The sequence below is a fragment of the Lutra lutra genome, chromosome 9, assembly GCF_902655055.1.
Source record: "Lutra lutra chromosome 9, mLutLut1.2, whole genome shotgun sequence".
Classification (NCBI taxonomy): Eukaryota; Metazoa; Chordata; class Mammalia; order Carnivora; family Mustelidae; genus Lutra; species Lutra lutra.
In genome coordinates, this window is record NC_062286.1 from 22,656,935 (window position 1) to 22,679,232 (window position 22,298).

A 22,298-nucleotide genomic window follows, 5' to 3' on the forward strand; every position below is an offset into this window, starting at 1 on the left:
ACTTGCTCTTTGAGGGCGATGTGTACAGTAAACATATTCTGAAACTTGTCTTTCTGCTCTCTTTATGGAGACTTTAGATGAGCAAAATTCTGAATTTGGAGGAGGTTAATGATGATGACCCAAATAAGAACAAATGGAGAGGATTCAGAGGTTGCTGAAGCAGTGGAGTCGACCATCATCACTCAAGTCTGGTGGAGACTTTAAGGCAGGCAGGGGAGTGGGAAAGCTTATAGTGAAAACGGGAAGACCTCGGGTGTGTTCTGATTAGAAGCTGTGGCCGTGGGGAAGTTGGAGGTAGGATGAGAAGTTAAGCATCTTATGTGATTGATTTGGGAAATGTATTTGGCTTTCTCTGGTCCTGATTTGGAAGCAGGGACAAAAAGGAGGGAAACTGGGATCACTGTGCTAGCCTGCTGGCTACAGGGATGGCCGTTGGTCTGCTTGGTATTCAGTCTCTCTGTTTCTAAAGTTTTTAATCTTCTGCTCTGGTTTCACTTCAGATCCATAAATCTTTCACATTTTACTAAAAGCTTTTCATCTTTTCCTTCATGGTTTGTACCCTTTTTGTCTTATTTAGGAACTCCTTTCCTTCCTTGCAGCTCTGACGATATTATCCTATATTTCCTTCTAAAACTTCGTAAATTTGCTTTTCTCATTTGGGTCTTTAGTACATCTGGGGTTGGTTTTTGTGACTAGTAGAAGAGAGGAACCTAATTTTACAGTTTTCTTCCCATGAAAGTATGTAGTTGTCCCAGGGCCATTTATGGAGAAGTCCATTGTTTCCTTACTGCTGTGAGGAGCCCCCTCTGTTTCTATACAGGGAGCTTGGATTTGCTTGCATCTGTATCAAAACTTGGCTTTATCTGTCCATCTGTCCATCCCTGTGCCGATAGCAGGTTGTCCTAATTCTACAGCTTTATAGTAAGTTCTGTTATTTGGGAAAACAGGTCTTTCTAGTTTTTTCTTCTTAGAAATGACTTTGAGCTTTCATGTAAATTTTACTATCTGTCACTTTTTACTCCCCCAAAAACCTGTTGGGCTTTTGATCGAAATTGCTTTGCATTCCATGAATCAGGTTGGAGAAAGCAAACATCTTTACACGACTGAGCCTGCCAAACCAAGAACATGTTTAGATCAATCTTCTTTATTGCGTCTCAAAGTTTTGTAGTTTCTTTGGTGAGGTCTTGTATTCATTTGGTTTAATTTATTCTTAGGCATATGATATTTTGTTGTGTGATAGGTAGATTTTTAAATTTTTATTTTGCAAATGTTTATTATTGGCATACAGAAGTGATTTTTTATGCATTAATTTTGAACCTGATTAAATTTTTATAAATTTTAACAAGTTATCTGTATATTCTTTTGGAATTTCCCTATAGTTGGTCCTGCCAGGAATGACAGTTTTGTTGCTCTCTTTTCTATCTATGTAACTTTTTCTTTCCTTCCTGTGCTGCCTCCACTACAACTTTTCATGGAAGTGATGCTAATTCCCAAGTTCAAAATGAAAGTGTTTAATGTTTTGTCAGTATGTGTAAATGTCTGTTATCGGCTTTTCTGTAGATACTCTTTATGAGATTAAGAAGATCTATTTTATTACTAATTTGTTAAGAGGTTTTTTTTAAAAATCATGATTGGGTATTGATTTTATCTAATACTTTTTTCTGCACTTTTTCTGAGATGATTATGTGATTGACTCCTTTAAACTTGTTAATGTGATAAGTTAATTGACTTTTTTATGATTTTGTTGATGTTTTCTGTCATTACTTATGAGATTCACTGTGAAGAACACAGATTGCATTTACTTGTCCTGCCTTTTCCACCTCTTTTAATCTAGAACAGTTCTTTAGCCTTTGGTTGGTTTGTTCTTTTGTGTCACTGAAAATTTTAGGCTGGCTTTTTGTGTATGTGCATTTCAATTTGGATTTATCCAAGTTATGTCTTTATTGCTGGGATCAGATTAAACTCTTTGGGCAGAAATACAAAATAAGTCATGTTGTGTCCTTGATACCACTGGGAGATACATGTGATATTGGTAAATGCCCTACTTGGGTGACATTAAGTTTGGTAATTTAGTTCAAGTGTGTTTGCCTTATTTCTGCCTTGTAAAGGTGCCTTCCTTCATGTGATTTATAAGTTATTTGTAAGGAGATACTGTGATACTCTGTGACTGTTCTTATATTCCATGGTTTTCCCATCACTGATGATTCTTGCCTGAATTGATTGGGTGATTATAGAATGGTGATTTACGAATATCTCTCATTCCTCCTAATATTGTTAGTTGGCACTCCCCGATTTAAAAAAAAAAATTCTCTTCTCCATCCCACTCTTTTTATCTTTTCAAAATAGAAGATAAAATTTTATCTTTTTAATATAAAATGCATTTATGGATTCTCTTATTAATCAGAGTACTATAATCCATTCATGTCATTATTCATTTTGATGGTCAAGTAATTATGGATTTGGCCAGCAAGTCCCCTTCACCTGGCCTCCTCTTCCCCCATTCATTTTTTTTAAAGCTCGTTTTAGCTTTATGAAACAAACTAGTCCAATGAATCCTATATTTTTCCTTTCTCAGCCACACAATTAGTCATTTCTTCAAGGTTCTGGTTGTTGGGGGATTTTATTTAGAAACCAAGATCTAGGTGGTAGGGGTGTTCATTGCTGCTGGAATGTCATTATGTCCAAGCTCAGTCAGTGAACATAGCTAGAAACTACAGTTTTCTTTTTAAAATATGTATACACCAAAAATACAAAGGGGTGCCTACACCCCAATGTTTATTGCAACAATGTCCACAATAGCCAAACTATAGAAAGAGCCCAGATGTCCATTGACAGATGAATGGATACAGATGTGGTGTATATATAACTACATATGTATATGTATATATACACATATATATATCTATACATAAAGATATATACACACACACAATGGAGTACTACTCAGCCATCAAAAAATGAAATCTTGCCATTTGCAATGATGTGGATAGAAGTAGAGGGTATTATGCTAAGTGAAATAAGTCAGTCAGAGAAAGATAATTATCATATGATCTCATTGATATGTGGAATTTAAGAAACAAAACGGGATTGTAGGGGAAGAGAGGAAAAAAATACAAGATGAAACCAGAGAGGGAGACAAACCAGAGATTAAGATTAAGAGAGACTCTTAATCATAGGAAACAAACTGAGGGTTGTGAGAGGGGAGGGGGTGGGGGATGGGATAATTAGGTGATAGACATTAAGAAGGTCATGTGATATAATGGGCACTGGGTATTATGTAAGACTGATGAATCATTGACCTCTGAAACCAATAATACATTATATGTTAATTAATTGAATTTAAACTTTTAAGAAAGGAAAAAAAAATAAATGTATATAGATTATCTCTAACTTCAGTTAGAGTTGGACTTTCATCTCCTTCCCCCATTTCAGAGTGGTTTTGTCCTTCTCCCACAGTGCAAACCAAGGTTTCGAAAACATCAATAAATCTATTCATTTACTGAGTCCTATGATACATACAGCATAACATATGAATCACTCTAGCAATAGGGGCACCTGGGTGGCTCAGTCAGTTGGGTGTCCAACTCTTGATTTCAGCCCAGATCTTAATCTCAGGATCATGAGTTCAAAGCCCCACATTGGGCTCCACACTGGGCATGGAGCCTACTTTAAGGAAAAAAAAAAAAAAAAAAAAAAGAATTGCTCTAACAATAGCACCACCACAATTTCTTTACCATTCTTTCGTCCTTTGAATACATCCCATTCAGGGTGTATAATCAAAATACTTGCTCAAAATCACTTGGATTAATTCTTTTTCTTTTGTTCTCTCAGTATGGTTATGCTATCTCTTTGACATATAGTTAGGTTTGTCCCTGTTTATATTCAGTTAAAGGGTTTCTCCCATTTTCATTGATTTTACCTTATTTTTTTGAATATATAAAGCATTGTTCTGACTTTTGAACCATGTTAATGTAAAAAAATATACTTGAAGTCCCATCCCTTTCTCTAGCCCTTCCCTCTATCTCATTTCCACCTATTCTTGTAAGTAAACAATTTCATTATTTTCATATTCTTTCTATATTTTTTGCAAATAAACTTTATTTTTTTTCCTTCTTGCACAAATGATAACCTATTATACACTTTCTTGCATCTTAATTTTCTTCACTTAATGTATTCTGAAATTCTATCATATTCATTCAGATATTTTTCATTTTTTTCCAAGTGTAGAATATTCCATTATTACCATATAGTCAATGAGCCAATGACTCAATTGACTCAATGAGTCAATGAGTCAATGAGCCTCCTAATGTAGGCATTAGGTTGTTTCCAATATTGTGTTATTATAAGTAGTGTTGTCATGAACAATTGTGTGCATGTCTTTTTCATGTTGTTGGTGGTATAGTTTAGTTTAAGTTCCTAGAACTGGGATTTCTGGGTCAAAGGGTAAATACACATAGTTTTGTTAGATATCATCATGTTTCTCTCCATAAGGATTGTACCATTTTTATATTCACATCAGCAATATCTGTGAAAATGCCTTCTTCCCCAATAGTTTGACAATGAAGTATATAACCAAGCTTTAGAATTTTTGCTAAGGTCACAGGTAAAAATGGTATTTTAATTTAAATTTCTCTGTTAACAAATGAAGTTGAATATCTTTTCATATTTTTATTTTTAAAAAAGATTTTATTTATTTATTTGTCAGAGAGAAAGAGAGAGCACAAGCAGGGGGAGAGAGGGCAGAGGGAGAAGCAGACTCCCCACTGAGCAAGGACACCCCACCCCACCCCACCCCCACCCAAGGCAGGGCTCAATTCCATGACCCTGGGATCATGACCTGAGCTGAAGGCAGATGTTTAACTGACTGAGGCACCCAAGTGTCCCTCTTTTCTTATTTTTAAAGTTCACATGGTTTCGGGTTAAAAAAAAAGCCACAAAACAATGAAAAAGGGTAAGTCCCAGTGAGCTAACACTTTTCAAGACTGGGTGTTGAAATGGACACCTGGGTGTCCTGGGTGGCTCACTCAGTTAACATTACCAATCTTGATTTCAGCTTAGGTCATGAGCTCAAGATCCCAGGACTGAGCCCAGTCTACGGCTCTGTGATGAGTGCGGAACCTGCTTAAGATTCTCCCTCCTTCTGTCTCTGCCCCATTCCACCCCTGCTTGCTTGCACACGTGTGTGCTCGTGTTCTCCCTCAATAAATTAATTAAATACAATATATAAATAAAGTACTATTTGATAATGTCCCATTGACCAAAGCGATGCATGTGGCCAATCCCAGATTTAAGTAGGGGAGAAACAGACTTTCCCTCTTGTTGGAAACAGCAGCAAGGTTACATTGCAAAGCGACATGCATTCAAGGATAGGAGGAATTTATGGCCATTTTGCAATCTAGTTCACTTACCTTCTTTGCTCTTTTCTTCAGGGTTTTTTTTTTTTTTTAAGATTTTATTTATTTATTTGACAGAGAGATATCACAAGTAGGCAGAGAGGCAGGCAGAGAGAGAGAGAGAGAGGGAAGCAGGCTTCTTGCTGAGCAGAGAGCCCGATGTGGGACTCGATCCCAGGACCCTGAGACCATGACCCGAGCCGAAGGCAGTGGCTTAACCCACTGAGCCACCCAGGCGCCCTTCTTCAGGGTTTTTAATAGCTGTTTTTACATGTTTATTTTTCCAAATGAACTCTAGATTCAATTTGCCTAACTTTAGAAAAAAAAATCCATTGGTATTTTTATTGAAATTGCCTTAAATTTGTAAAGTGGAACTAAGCTTATTCAGAAGTACTTAATTTTTTCATTATTTTTTTTCTCTTCCACTATACTTCTAACTGGGCCAGCTCATTTGTTGATATATACAAAGGCTTTTACTTTTTGTATATTAATTTTATACTTTCTTTCTTGCTAAATTATTATACTGTTGAATTAGTTTTATCATTAATTCTCTGGAGCAAGTATACACCCATATCATCAACAGTAGAGATAGTTTTCCTTCTCTTCCAATTCTTCTGCCTTTATTTATTTTTTCCTGATTGTACTGGCTTATATTTCAATACAGTGTTAAGTAGCAATGATGATGGGGGGATTCTCACCTTGTTCCTAACCTTAGTAGGAGGCAAATGTTTCCCTATTCAGTTGGATGGTGGCCTTTGGGAAACAGACATACATACATAAAGACATATACACGTATATGTGTTTGTGTGTGTTCACATTAACAAAGTGTCCATAAATTTCCTTGAGTATTTATTTATGTCAGGAAAGGAAAGAATGTTAAAGTTTGTTGAAAGTCTTTTCAATGTTTATGGAAATAATCATATTTCCTCCCTTAGATTTATTATTATTTTTAATTATATTACTAGATTTGCTAATATTGAGCTGTTCGTGCTTTCCTGAAATAAAATCAAGTTGGTCACGGTGTATTTTGTTTTTATGTACCATTGACCCTAGAGTAACATGAATTTGAACCACATGGGTCCACTTATTAAAATTTCTTTAGATACACTTTTGGAAAAATTTTTGGAGATTTGCAACAATTTGAAAAAACAGACAAAGCACACAGCCTAGAAATATCAAAGACATTAGGAACAAGTTCAGAATGTCATGAATGCATGAATTATATGTAGATACTAGTCTATTTTATCACTTACTACCATTAAAATATATATAAATCTATTATAAAAAGTTAAAAATTATCAAAACTTACAGACCATACATTATCTTTTCATTCTTGATGTCTGTTATTTGTAAGACCTACACCATCTGCAGTGGTTCGTATCCTCTAAGCCAATATTGATGAAGGTACTGCCAGATGATTCATCTTATAAACAGATGATGTCAACTTATGGTATTGATAAACACTGTACAGTTCTATAAACTTATTTTCCCTTCCTTATTTTAACATTTGCTTTTTAAAATTTTTTTTAAAGATTTTATTTTTATTTGACAGAGAGAGAGAGAAAGCACAAGCAGGGGGTAGGGGGGAGGGAGAGGGAGATACAGCCTCCTCACTGAGCAGGGAGCCGGATGCAGGACTTGATCCCAGGATCCTCGGATCATGACCTGAGCCAAAGGTGGACACTTAACTAACTGAGCCAAGCAGGCACCCCTTAACATTTGCTTTTCTCAAGCTTACTTTATTACAAAAATACAGTATAGAATACATATAAAATATGTTAGTTGATTATATTTTTGGTAGGACTTCTGGTCAATAGTAAGCGATTAGTAGTAAATTTGGGGGGGGGATAAAAAATTATACATGGATTTCTATCAGTGTGGAGGGTCCTTTTCCCAACCCCCACATTGCACACAGGTCAACTATAATGTTGGATTTAATGTGCTAACATTTGTGTAGGATTTTTTTTTTCTTACATGTTCATTAGTGAAATTGAAGCATCATTTCTTTTCTCCCTCTTCCTTTGTTGATTTTGGTACCAGTGTTGTACATTCTCATAAAATACTTTGGGAGTGTTCCTATTTTTCTGTCTTGAATAGATTTAATATGAATGGAATGAGGGGCACCTGGGTGGCTCAGTGGGTTAAAGCCTCTGCCTTCGGCTCAGGTCATGATCCCAGGGTCCTGGGATCGAGCCCCACATCGGGCTCCCTGCTCAGCGGGGAGCCTGCTTCTTCCTGTCTCTCTGCCTACTTGTGATCTCTCTGTCAAATAAATTAAAAAAAAAATTTATTCCATAAGAATTTCTTTTTCTTGGCAGTAGAACTCATCAATACTCGATTTTTGACGACTGACTCAATTTTTAAATGGTTATAGAATTCATATCTTTTATTTCTTATAAATATGTTTTGGAAAGTTTTGATTTTCTAGGACTGTGTCCATTTCAAGTAAATTTTCAAGTTTTTTGCATGAATTGATGGGGGATTTCTGTTGTTATCTCTTTGATACCTGTAGCTTCTATTGTCATACCCCCTTTTTGTTTCCAATACTGGCTATTTGTGACTTCTTCCTTTTTCTTTAATTCATCTTGTCATAGGCTTGTCTGCCTTACTCGTTTTTTCAGAGAACTAATTTTTGGCTTTGTTGATCTTCTATGTCATAGTTGTCCAGTGTTACGGAGCAAATTACCTTAAATCTTATTGACTAATGGCAACCATTTTATTTGCTCACAATTCAGTGGATCTACAATTTGAGAAGACCTCAGCTGGGGTTTCTTGTCCCTGTTTCATATGGTATTGTGTGGGACTGACATGGAGGGTCTAAAATGACATGTCTGAGGACTTGGTACTGGAATGTCGTTGTGCTCCCCCACACAGCCTTCCTATAAGGACAGCTGGGCTTCTGTACCTGGTGACTCAGGGCCTCAGATGAGCAAAAAGAGAAGCCACAGGACCTCTTCATGCCTAGACCCTAGAGTCATTGCTACTGATTCTATTCGTCAGTCAGGTTTCAGGGTCAGCCTAGATACAGGGGGAAGGAAATAGACTTCACCTCTTGGGAGGAATGGCGAAAGTCACATTGCCAAGGGGCATGCAGGATGGGAGGAAATGTCATGGCCATCTTTGGAAAAGTAGACCACAGTCTCTAGACTGCATGTTTCCTATGTCATTAATTTCTGTGAATTAATCTTGCTTGGAATTTATAGTATATTTTGAGTCTATGGCTTGATATCTTTTATAAATTTTAAAAATTCTCAGTGGGTATCTCTTAAAATATTGCTTCTACACCATTATTTCTGTCTTCTGTAATGTCAATTAAATGTTTGGTTTTCTGTATATACCATGTCTCTTAGCCCTTGTCCAACTATGCCATCTTTTTTTCTTTCTGTGCTGCATTCTAAATAATTTGTTCTGACACATGCCCTAATTTATTCATTCTCTCAGTTGTGTCCAATTTGCCGTTAAGCCCGGTCATTGAAGATTTTGAATACTGATTTTATTTTTCAAATTTAATTTACATTTAGTTCTGTGCCAAATTTACAATGTTACTTTTAAAAATAATTTTGTATTCCCCTAAATATCAAGTTTTCTTTCTTTTTTTTTTTAAATAGTAGTTTTATAATTTTGGTCTGATAATTTCAGTATCCAAAGTTTTGGATCTGTTTCTGCTCTTTTTTTTTTTTTTTTCTCTTGCTAAATCTTGCTCCTGAATACCTTGTTTCTTTCTGTGTTTAGTTATTTTTTATTGTGTGCTGCTCAGACTCCTCCAAAAGTTATTTGTGAGACTCTCTGGGGCCTCAGATGAAGACAAGACGCCTAGCTCCAGAACCTATGTAAATGTCATTCTGGTGGGCAATGGAGACATTGACTTTTGAGGATCCCTTCAAACTAAACTCCCAGTGTGAGTTTCCCTAGAAGAGCCAGTCAAGCCCCACTCTAACCACTGTCTATATATAACAGCTTTCCTATAAGAGGGATAGACTATGGTCCTTATTTTACAGATGAGACAACTGAGACTCAGAAATTAACTAACTTCCCCAAGGTCATCTAACTCTAAGTACAGGAGCCCGAATTCAGTCCTAAGCCAGGGCTTCTCCCCACCACCCTGCATTACAGGCCAGCCCAAGGGAGGGAAGAATCATAATTTGGCTTTTATTTAAGCTTTGAATGGGCTAGACCAGCAACACACATGGAAATAGGTTCCTGTTCTGAAAGTTCGGGTGTATAAAACTGAAACAAGATTATCTCAAAACTGTAGTTGGCAACTGTAGTTAGCTACAATCACTATAGCTAATAAAGCACGATTTTTGCTAGAATTTCATTTTCCTGGAATGGGTCAGCAGTTCCCGGGGAGACTGTCAGGCTGGGGAATGAAAACTCACTGCCTTGGTATGCACCCACGCCAGGCCTGTTGCTGTCAAGCTGAAGGTGGGAGCTGGGTGAACCCATCGTGTGAGGAGAGGAACACCTCTTTCCTTATTAGAACAGGTAAAGCCTGTTTGTCTTACAGGGGCCTGGAGCCCTTCCTGGAGGTTGTCAGTCCAGCCTTCTAGAAATACTCTCTCCAAGTAAGAGTAGAAAGCAACACTGGAGAAATTTCTGGTAGCCAGATTCTTTGGTTATTGAGGAGAGAGGGTAGAGACTTGCTGGAGTCCCTTACCAAGATGGTGACCCAGCCATCCCCAGAACTCAGGCGTCAGACTCTCTCCTACAGCAGACACCTCAGTCCCCATCCCTATCCCCCTGCCCCAAACCCCACTCACTTTCCTCTAAATTCCTGCTCTGAGCAGCATGCCTAATTTAGGCGTTTTCTGGGGTGGGGGGCATCTCAGGAGTCCTCCTTTCCTAGGATGTCATCTGTACCTTGTAGATCTTTAGGACTTTATTGTCAATCATCCTTTTCATCAAGTTGCATTCTTGCTACTGTCAGCGAGGTGCGTGAGCAGCCTTCCAGGAACCTGAACTGAGCTAAGCCAGGCTGGTAGTTGATAAACCAAAGGAAGGAGACAGAGAGAACTGATTTGCATAAAATCACTGGAGAAGAATTAAGCACCAAAATAGGTGAAGTAGCTGTACTAAAAGCAACAGACTTCAGAAAACGGAGAGGTGAACGTGGGCTGGGGAAGTTTTCACGTGGGCGGGAAACTCGGTGCTGCTCTGGAGGCTGCATGAGATCAAGATAAACACTGTGCCGGGAGGGCAGGCAAGTCCCAGAGCAGCTTGCTCACAGTGGGAGTCTGGGCTCAGCAGGCCTAGTGCCAGGATAGGGGAGCAGGTCCCCTGAGGGCAGGGCAGGGCAGGGTAGGTGTTGGGGGAGGATTTTGAAATCCGAAAATGATCAAGGTTCTCCTAGCCCCTTTTGTCTTAAAGAGATTTCTAAAAGGATTAGAACCAATCTTTTTTTTTTTTTTTTTTTTTTTTTAAACAAAAACTGAACCCTTGGGCCAGGTTAAGTAACCTGCCCAAAGTCACACAGCAAGCCTGGAATTTGGATTCACTATCGTGGGAAGTGGGGAGCTATTAAAGTTTCTTCAATAGGGGGTAGCCTAATGCAAGTGGTGTTTTGGGCAAGTTGAGTCTGCCAGCTTCAGACATAAACGACCATGTATGGTAAGACGCGGCACCTTGGTGAATTCGTGTGCCTGGCTCCACGAAAGAGGCCTGCAAGGGAATTTGCTTAGCTCTGGCAAGGCCAAGTGCTTTTCTCTTGCCTTAGGGAACCATCTCCTCCTGTGTTCTTGTCTTTCAGTGAGAACAGTGTTCCTCAGGCCACGCTCTCTTCTTTGTACCAGGACCTCCGAGTTGTCTCTGGGAGGAGACCTTCCTGAATGGGGGTGGGGTGGGGACCATGGGCCCCCCCCCCACTGAGCTCCCAGAGATTCCCTTCCTGTTGGAGCTCACTAATGACCGCTAGCTACCCTGGCATCGAGCTTTGAGGGTCCCTGGTCCCCTTTAAAGCTCTAGCAGGGGTTGCTGGAGCTGGGAGTGATCATGGAGGAGATTAGTGTGGGAGGAGGAGTCCGGGCTCGGGCTGCCAAGCGACCACTTGTTCACCTTCACTATGGGACTCTCTTCTTTGGATTGTCCCTTCTGGCTCTGGGCCTGCCTCAATGGTTACCCGGAGGAAGCCGGGAAAAATAGCCTACAAGCCAAACATTCCTCATCTGAGAGGTCATAAAATGAGCCAGGGGCAAAACCTCAAGTCAGCTGTGAATCCGCTCTCTCCTGTTTAGAACTGCTCCCTAGAAACTTCTTCCCTCTCCTGTAGCGCAGGGTGTGTGATGTTGGATACTGGGTGGGCCTCGGGAGATGGAGACAGGAGGGTGCACTGGCCTCTGCCTGGAATGGACTCTGTCCTGGGTGGTGCTGTCTCCTTGGGGTCATCGGCTCAGGACAGGGAGTATTTAGAGAATGCTGGTTTGGGACTTTCCAGATCATCTGTAATGTGTTTTGTAACAATCATCAGACTAGAGGATGTGTCTACTCAGAGGTTGTGACGGTGTTAATCCTATACCATTCTCTGGCGCCCTCATGATGAGTTAGGGCAGCTGAAAAAACTGGTCTTAAAGACAGGACAGAAGAATACAACTTCCATATACCGGGAACTCAGGCTACAGAACAACACACACAATAAGCCTTTCTTAGAACCTTCTTTCAAAAAGACTTTGGTTCCAAGGAAAGCATATCAGACCAGGTTAGGGAAAAGTCATGTCACACCATGGCCTTTTTAGTAACTTGCTGAGGGATCTTGGCCAAGTTTGCTAACGTCTCTGGGTCTTAGTTTCCTGAGACATTAAACGTGATGGTATCAGAGATCTGGCCACCTTAGCCCTTCTAAGACAAACATTCGGAGGTCAGTCTAGCTATCCTAGAAAGCTTCTCTGGTCTTCCATGTCACCTTCCACAGATTATGGCATGGGACCACCAAAGCACCACACCGAGGGAAGGACACTGACATCCTATGAACCTCAGAGCACAGGAAATTTTGGTGTTGGAGCAGCAGCCAAGCATGGCTTGTGGTTTTGAACTCAGGACCCCCAGGTGGTCATGTGGGGTGCTGGCGGACAGGAGACCACACCATTACATGGGCCCTGTGGTGTGAGTGGGAATGAGGTGCTGCGTGCGGTGACAGACATAGCCCAGAAGAGCTGCTTACAGTCCACACAGTATGGGGGGCGAATACTGGCTCACAATGGTCACCAGGACAGCTCACTGCTCTGTGGGTGGAGGGCGGTGCTGGCCTGAGGCCTGTGTGCCCTGCCTTGCCAGTGTTGTCTCCGTGAGCTGGTAGAAGTCACCTAGCTTCTCTGAGCTTGTAAACATGTTAACAGGTTTATAAATCCTGCCACTACTTACCCTTTAGGGGTGCTGTGAGGACATTACACTTTTCAAAGGGCCCGAGAACGTCACGTACACTAAAGAGTGGCCTTAATTCCATAAGTATCGGCCTTGAAAGTCCTCCCCAGCTGCCTAGGGCAAGCACCTTCCTTTCATCCAGGGAGACAAGTCGCCCCTAGCTTGGGTACAGCCCTCTCCTATTCACACGGTGGTTTCTGTTCTTTGATCCTTAAGACAAGCTCAAGAAGAAGGCCAGGAAACTAGCTATATCCCCATTTTATAGGTGAGGAAGTTGAGGTTCAGAGAGATTGATTTTTTTTTTTTTTAAAGATTTTATTTATTTATTTGACAAACAGAGATCACAGGTAGGCAGAGAGGCAGGCAGAGAAAGAGGAAGGGCAGCAGGCTCCCCGCTGACAGAGAGCCTGATGCGGGGCTCGATCCCAGGACACTGGGATCACGACCTGAGTCAAAGGCAGAGGCTTTAACCCACTGAGCCACCCAGGCGCCCCCAGAGAGATTAATTCTTGGTCAAGGTCACAAAATGACTGACTTTCCTCTAGTCAGAGATGGGGGTGGAAAATGGTGCTCCAGACCCAATGTGAGTGGAAAAACATAAAGGAACTGTATTAATAAGGAGAGCATAAGCTGTTTCATTTTTGTTTTTGAAATCACCCTGCTTACCCTGGCCAGCTGTTGGGCTAACACACTTTGGGTTTCCCTGAAGAGTTGGGGCTCTCAATCTCGAAGGCACATCACTCAAATGACCTTTAAAAACTGCTAGTGCCCAGGATACCCAGACTCTACCCCAGGCCCATCAAACCTGAGCATCTGTCTTGAGGTGGGTGTGGGGGGCTAGGCAGCAGGAGCTGGGTAGAGAACATCTGCTTGAGAAGGTGCTTCCCTCAGGAGACTCAATTGCGACCTTACTTAGCCCGGTCTGATGTTCCAATGGCTCCTTGTTGCTTCCAGAACCCCAGTGGTCGTGGCTCTTCCTACTTGGATGACTAATTTCAGCCGAACCTGTTTCTCCCAGTGTGCACAGATGTCTTTCTCTTTCATTCCCATCAGGGTGGAAAAGTACATGGTTTTTTCCCTTCCTGACTTTATTGAGATGGGAGTTTTTCAGGGAGCTCAATGCCCTTTGTAGAACCATGAGCTTGAGGCTAAGACAGCCTTCCAAATGAGGAAAAAACCATGGGCTTCAGTCATGCCACAAGAGCTTTGATCATTTCTTCCACAATCCCTCCGGGTGCTGTGGGAATAGGCAAGAATTATTCTCCCCATTTAGCTGGTGGGAAGCAGAGGACTGGAACGAGGGCAAAGTCACTCCAGGGTCTGTGGGTATAGCACCCCAGGGGGTTCTGAGTTTCCCCCTGGGTCTTGTGATCTGAATACCTAGTGTTTAAATTCTAGACAGTTACCCCTGCAGTTACCATAGACGATTGATTCCGATCAGCAAGTTAAAACATGACCTCTCTAGTTCTATGAGGAAATGTGAGAATGTTGAGGTTGAAAGGTTCTGGAAAAATGGTCTGTGCTAACCATCTCTCTGATATAGAAATGATAATACTGACAACTACCACTTACTGGACCTTTGCCAGCCTTAGATTACCGTGTTTTATGTTTGCATGCATTTAATCCTTCCAGCAGTCCCACGAGGCAAGTAGTATCAAACCTTATCTTTAGGTGAGGAAACAGAGGCACAGAGAGACTGATCAGAGCAGGAGTGACCAAGCTCCTAATGTCTGCCTGGTGTGTGTGCCCCCTGCCTGCCCTGATCCCTCACCTCTGCTTGGACCAGCGTCCCGAGGGGCCTATTCTTGTTCCAGAAGCTCTGGCTTTTCTACCAAAGATGACCTGTCTCCATGGGTCCACTCTGGCCTTGGAGGTCACATGGAACAAGGCCAGCCCCCGTTTCGAAGCTGAAAGAAGGTCTCCTACACCCCTCTTCAGCTTTTCTTCTCTGGTCTTCCCAAGTGTGTTTAAATAGGATATCTAGGGGTATCAGTCGATACCCCTGGGTGGCTCAGTCGATAAGCATCTGCCTTCGGCTCAGGTCATGATCTCAGGGTCCTGGGATCAAGCCCCGCATCAGGCTCCCTGCTCAGCCTCTCCCACTCCCACTGCTTGTGTTCCTTCTCTCGCTGAGTCCCTCTCTGTCAAATAAAATCTTTTAAAAAATTAATTAAAAATATATACATATAATAAAAATAAATAGGATATCTAACTATTTAGGTTCCAATGTGTCCTATGTTCTTTTATGATCTTTTCTCCTTTCTTGCCTTCTTTGGATTACGTAATTTCATGGTCTGCCCCACCCCGCCCCCCATGACCTTGCTGATTATATGTGGTTTTGTTGTTATTGTGGCATTTACGATCTCAACATGCATCCTTGATTTATTCAAATCTAATTAAATGAGTACTTTCATCATTTCCCAGATGAAGGGAAACCTTGTCAGTGTGACTCCGTTTACTCTGTCCAAATCTGCCCACACAGCAAGATGTTACATGTGCTTTAAACTCCACACTACATTATTTTTATTGGGGGGGCAACAAATTTTTTTCCATAAATGGCCAAACGGTAAATAGTTTAGGGTTTGTGGCTCATGCGTGGTTTCTACCACATACTCTTCTTTGTTTTTTTAACTTTTAAAAAGGTAGAAGCTGTTCTTCTCTAGAGAGCCATATAAAAACACGCTGTGGGCAGATTTGACCCATGGGCCATAGTTTGCTTTCTTCCATTTCATACGGTCGATATTATTTTGGATTTATCTACATATTCACTCTCTCTGTACTTCATTCGTTCGTACATCACTATGCTTCTGTGTGGGATCATTTTCCTTGTAACATTTGGAATGTGTCATTCCACCATCTTCTGGCCTCCATTGTTTCGTATAAGTTGACTGTGAGCCATATGACGTTGGTTTCCCATATGTGATTTTCTTCTGCTGTTCTTGAAATTTTTTCCTTGGCTTTGGAGCTACACCTCGACACATCAGTTATTACAGTTTATTACAGTTAAAGGATCTAGATAGAATTCTCTGTGTTTTTCCTACCCAGAAGCTTTTTGTTTGTTGTTATTGTTGTTTCCAGCTTCTTTGATCTGTGGCTCAAAGTTTTTCTTCAAATGTGAGAAGTTTTTAGCCATAATCTCTTCAGATCCCTTTCTGCCTCTTTCTCTGCTGCTTCTGGGACTCATTACCTCTATGTTTATGTGTTTGGCAGTAGCCACAGATCTCTGAGGCTCTGTTTATTTTTCTTCAATCTTTTTTTCTGTACTTTTTAGAAATGTATCTTCTATTGATCTACTGATCTGTCTTGAAGTTTACAAATTCTTTTTTCCTACCTTCTTAAGTCTGGGGCTGAGCCAGTCTAGTAAATCTTTCAGTCTTGTATTTTTCAACTCTAGATTTCCTTTATTTTGATAATTTCTATTTGTTGAGTCTTTAGTCTTTATTTTTTCTTTAATTCCTTGAACATTGATATAATAGCTGCTTTGAAAACTTTGCCTGCAAAATCTAACACCTGGGCCTACTCAGAACTGATTTTCATTGACTACTTTTTTTTTATTTTCCTGTACAAGACTCACGTTTCAGTTTCACAGCATGTCTAGTAATTTTTGGTTGCAAATTAGACATATTTAATAAAATGTCAAAAGTCTGGATTCGTTTGATTTTTCTGAGGATGTTGGGTTTTTAGAAACTTGCCTAGACTTAAACTTTGGGATGGGTCTCTTTCATGGTGTGTAGCCACTGATGTTTTGATCAGGTTTATATTTCTTATTTTTTTATTTTTATTTTTTAAAATTTAATTTAATTTAATTTTTTGTGTGTGTTCCAAAATTCATTATTTATGCACCACACCCAGTGTTCCATGCAATACGTGCTCTCCTTAATACCCACCACAAGGCTCACCCAAGCCCCCACCCCTCTCCCCTTCAAAACCCTCAGTTTATTTCTCAGAGTCCACAGTCTCTCATGGTTTGTCTCCCCCTCTGATTTTCCCCAACTCATTTCTCCTCTCCATCTCCCAATGTCCTCTGTGTTATTCCTTATGCTCCACAAGTAAGTGAAACCATATGATAATTGACTTTCTCTGCTTGACTTATTTCACTCAGCATAATCTCCTCCAGTCCTGTCCATGTTGATACAAAAGTTGGGTATTGGATAAAGAAGATATGGTCCATATATACTATGGAGTATTATGCCTCCATCAAAAAGGATGAATACCCAACTTTTATATATTTCTTATTTTTATCTCTTTAACCTGGCATCTTAGTAGCCAGCCCTGGGTCTGCACATTGAGTGATCAGTCAGTGACTCAGACACAAGTCATGCTTGGAGACCTGGGGTTTGTAAGGCTCTGTTTATGGTCTGTGTGTAGGTTGGGGAAGTAACACAAAGATTCGAAATTAATGCCCAGAAGATTCCACAGTGGTTGCAGGAAAAGATGTAGGGATTCATCTATTGTCTTCGAAAACAGGCTCCTCTGAGCCCTTTAAACCCTATTAGATCTAGAGTTAGCAGATGGAAGCTCGCAATCCAGTCCTACTTCTTGAAAGAAAAAATTTAACTTTTGCTACTATAAAATGATGCTAAGAATGACATATTTCTCTCTGGACTGGTTTGATAACAAAAAGCACTTTTCATCAAAATGAACATATTTCTGTGTGTATTTGTGCAGGCACTGGGCTAGATTTTTCTGCTTCTATTATTTGATTTAAAGGTTTGTTTTTTGGTTTTTGTTTTTTTTAGAAATTATAGAGTGCTGAGTGTATTTACAGTCATAAAAATCTTATTTATTTGTTTATTTTTATAAAAAATCTTTTTTTAAGGAAACTACTTTTTTTTTTTTTAAAGATTTTTTATTTATTTGTCAGAGAGAGACAGAGCACACATAAGCAGGCAGAGTGGCAGGCAGAGGCAGAGAGAGAAGCAGGCTCCCTGTGGGGCAAGGAGCCAGACATGGGACTCGATCCCAGGACCCTGGGATCATGACCTGAGCCAAAGGCTACGGCTTAACCAACTGAGCCACCAAGGTGTCCCAGGAAACTACTTTTTATGGCAGGGAACTGAAGGTTTTCTTTAGGGAGAGATTTTTGTGTATCTCAGGCTTGGCGCCTGGAGGACTGGGAGATGTCCAGAATAGGATGTTTCTCAAAGGCTAGAGGATACTTGGCTCTGGCACCAGCTCTCCTTTACCTGGCAATCTGCAGGTAGGTCCCAGGCTCTTACCTGGAGTTCTTGGGGCTACAGGCTTTTGCCGATCACCAAAGATGCCATTTTCCTGTTTAACCTTGGTGATCTCTTTACAGTAAGCAGAACAGATCAGGCCTTGGTTGGCAAATAACAGCCAATGGGCTGAATCCAACCTTATGCCTGTTTTTATATGACCTGTGAGCTAAGAATGGATTTTACATTTTTAGATTCTTTTTTTTTTTTAATGTGGATGTCCAGTTATTCCGACACCATTTGTTGAAAAGACTATCTTTTCTCCATTGTACTGCCTTTGTTTCTTTGTCAAAGATCAGTTCACTTTATTTACGTGGGTCTATTTCTGGACTCTCTATTCTGGCCCATGGATTTATTTGTCTGCTCTTCTGCTAATATCACATTGTAGCTTTATAGTAGATCTTGAGGTTGGATTGTGTCGGTTCTCTGACTTTTTTCTCCTTTGATATTCTGTTGGCTATTCTGGGTCTCTGGGTCTTTTTTGCCTTTTCATATAAACTTTAAAATCAGTCCATTGAGGGACACCTGGGTGGCTTGGTCGGTTAGGCATCTGCCTTCGGCTCCAGTCATGATCCCAGACTCCTGGGATCGAGTCCCGCCCACGTCCGGCTCCCAGCTCAGCAGGGAACCTGCCTTTCCCTCTGCCTGCCATTTCCCCCTGCTTGACTTCACATTTTCTCTTTCTGACAAATAAATGAATAAAATCTTTAAAAAAAAATTAGTTCATTGAAACCTGCAAAGGTTTTTAAAAATGTAAATGATTGGGAAAAATAGAACGGTAATTCATGACATATGAAAATTATGTGAAATTCAAATTTCAGTCTCCATAAAGTTAATTTGTTTATATCTTGTCTGTGGCTGCTTTTGCGCTCCTTCAGAGCTGAGCAGCAACAGACAGTATGGTCTGTAAAACCTAAAATACAGACGGTGAGGCTGATCCCTGATCTGGATCTTAGGCTGTGACTTAGACTTAGCTTGCTGGCCGTGACCACAGCCGACAGAGCCAGGCTGCCCATTTTCAAATCCTGCTATTGCCATTATTAACTGTGTCACCTTTAAAAATGTCACTTAATCTTTCCGAGCCTATTTTATCTACAAAGTGGAGATAATGGCGTTTATCTCCTAGAGCTGTGGTAGGGATTAAATGAATTATTTCATGTAAGGATTTAGAAGGCCCGGCACAGAGAGGCTATATATTAGTGTTAGCTCTCATATACATGTTTAGCCTAGCTTAAAAAAAATATTACAACCATAATCTCACCTCTCTGCCCTGAGAATTCATTAAGTTCACTACTCTCAGAGCAATGATCATCTTGAAATACATGTTAACACTCATCTTTCTAGAGAGCAGCCTGACTCCCTGTTGCTCATAGAGAAGCCTGGTATTTGCAGCTCCACAGCCCAGCTGCCCTCCTCTACCTTCCTCTCCCTGCCTCCACTTCCCTTCCCTCCCGTTACAAACCTGCTCCAGGCTTTGCTAGCACTCCGAGTTTATCCGCAGCTCTGTGCCTTCCCATCATGTGACTCTTTCTGCTCAGAAAGCTTTCTTCTGGGAATTATAAATTTGCCACTGAGATCTGGGGGCATGTTATAGCCATCCTTCCCGCTAGGAGCTCCGACATGGAAATCAGCGTCTGATCTCACAGCGGGCAGGCAATGAAATATACTCTTACTGCTTGTGAAACTCCAGATAAATTCTTTTCAGGGTCAAAAAGGAAAGCTGCACATCAAAAGAAATGAAATCTTGCCATTTGCGACGACGTGGATGGAACTAGAGGGTATCATGCTTAGCGAAATAAGTCAATCGGAGAAAGACAACTATCATATGATCTCCCTGATATGAGGAAGTGGAGATGCAATGTGGGGGGTTTGGGGGCTAGGAAAAGAATAAATGAAACAAGATGGGATCAGGAGGGAGACAAACCATAAGAGACTCTTAATCTCACAAAACAAACTGAGGGTTGCCTGGGGCAGGGGACGGGAGGGGGGAAGGGGGTCAGGAGAAGGTGGTGGGGTTATGGACATTGGGGAGGGTATGTGCTATGGTGAGTGCTGTGAAGTGTGTAAACCTGGTGATTCACAGACCTGTACTCCTGGGGCTAATAATACATTATATGTTGATAAAAAAAGAAAAATATGGAAAGCTGCAGAAGGTTGACGTAGAAAAGAAATCAAGCCCTCTCCCCCCGAGTCAGCCCCCCACCCCCCCCCTTTGGGCACTAATGCCGTTTGGGAGTTCTCACGAGGTATAACCTGACCAAGAGTGTGCGCCCTGGGCAGAGAACTGGGTGGGGAGAAGTCCGAGGTCATGAGGGACGGGGATGTGCGATTACATATCAGTATCATAAACGTATCACGAAGTGGTTAAATAAGCAAGATGAGGGGCGCCTGGGTGGCTCAGTGGGTTAAGCCTCTGCCTTCGGCTCAGGTCATGATCTCAGGGTCCTGGGATCGAGCCCCGCATCAGGCTCTCTGCTCGGCAGGGAGCCTGCTTCCTCCTCTCTCTCTGCCTGCCTCTCTGCCTACTTGTGATCTCTCTGTCAAATAAATAAGTAAAATCTTTAAAAAAAAAAAAATAAGCAAGATGACCTAGCAACATGAAAAATGCTCAGGATGTAATATTAAGGGGAGCTTGCTGGATACAAGAGTGCATCTGCATTGATTACAACTAAATGGACAGTGTGCCCGTTCTGGAGCCTGATGATAGACCTGAGAGTGTGAACAAATCCCTTTTGGTTATTGGGGTAGTAGCCCTGTGGGTGAATTGATTTTCCTTTACTTAGAGTGCTGTTAATTGTACTACACTGTTTTTTTGTGTGTATTTAAGATGTTTGATTGGAAAACTTATTGGCTTAGACACTTAAGATGAGTCTTTTATCATACATAAATTGTATCTTTAAAAGGTAAAGAAAATGCAAATAGTTTTTAAAGACTGGCCCAAAGTAAGCTGGGATGAGGATAGCATCTTTGCTGTTTCTCTATCTGCCTTTTATTCCCCTTCACCTCACCCTCAATAAGACCACTCCAGGGAGCCCCTATCCAGCCGTGGTGTACAGTCACAGCCCCTGAGAACGCCACAATTAGCTCTTAAATTCACAAAACCCTTCAGACAATTCCAGAAGGTCGTTTGCCTTCCCTGCTTTGTCCCGGATTCCCAAACAACAGCAGGTGTTTGTTCAACAGGTGTTTGATCTTCCTCAAGAGTTCTGCCCTTTGCTAAGGAACCAGTAAAGGTATCTGTGATAACATGCTAGATAATAACATGATACAGGGTTATTACTGACCCCTCCCAGATAACACTTTTGCTTTTCATCCTGGGGGTTCTCCCTTCATAGGCTGCATTAGTAGAAGCATGTGTCCCAGACAAAGGAGGTGATAGTTGGAGGAATGAATTGAAATGGATGAATGTTGGACTTTCTGAACACAAGAGAATTTACTGAGCTGGGCACATAGGTAGGGCTAAGCAGAAGGTCAGGAAAGCTACAAATCTAGGTGGGTATTAATTCTAGCTAAATAATTTGAGCTATATTTGCTTTCTTCTAGGACCCACCAGGGCCCATACCTCTCCTGGAGAGAACACATTGGAAGAGCAAGGATTGCCAGAGGTGAGGACTTTGTCCTGATGGAAGAAGTTGAGAGGAGTGGTTTTCCTTTCTAGTGGGTAAATCCCATTCTTGAGGCAAACTGGCAGGTCCCTTCCTGAAGCCTGGAGGGAATGGGCTGGAGGAATGGCTTCCCCCAGGGATAGTTGGGTGGGCTGGCACAGCAGAGGGGACACAACTGTATCTCTGGAATTTGGGGCTCAACTGCAGACTAAGCTGGTGGTTCTCAGAAATGTCCAGAAAGAGTTATAAGTGGGCTTGTTATCTCTATGAACTTTGAAGCAGATACTGTAAATTATCTGAAGGCATCTGGGTGAAGTCTTCCCAGAACATCCACAAGATAAGAGTTGAGAATAAATTCTTTATCTCTTACGGAAATTAGTAATTCAAGAGAAATTAGCTTGTGTCTTGTGACAGAGAGATGTGGTCAAGCACCTTATTTACTGCGCGTTTTTCCCTGTTGGAATAGTTCCCCTTTCTTCTCTTGATTCTTGGGAGAAAACATGATCTCCCTTCCCAAAGCCTTTTGTGGGATCACAGAAGCAGAGGCCGCTCTGGGCATGCATGTCACCCAGTCCCTCCTTGGCTCTCAGCAGCTCCTCTGGGCTTGGGACACACCAGCCTGGTGGGCACTCGAGAGTTCCAATTTTCAGCAGCAAATAAACATAATGCCTGCTGTACCTGCTCTTGTGTATATCATCAAATTAAAAGAGGGAAAGTAGAAAACATTAAAA

At 41.2% G+C, this 22,298-nt stretch overlaps 1 protein-coding gene across 1 annotated transcript in view; it reads left to right on the plus strand.

The window, feature by feature from the left end:
• The window catches only part of PLB1 (phospholipase B1), a 145,238-nt gene that overhangs the window by 22,162 nt on the left and 100,778 nt on the right, over positions 1-22,298 (plus strand). The window contains exon 3 of the mRNA XM_047745744.1: positions 21,506-21,567. Within this exon, the coding sequence (XP_047601700.1) occupies positions 21,506-21,567 (62 nt within the window). The remainder of the gene's footprint in view (positions 1-21,505; positions 21,568-22,298) is intronic.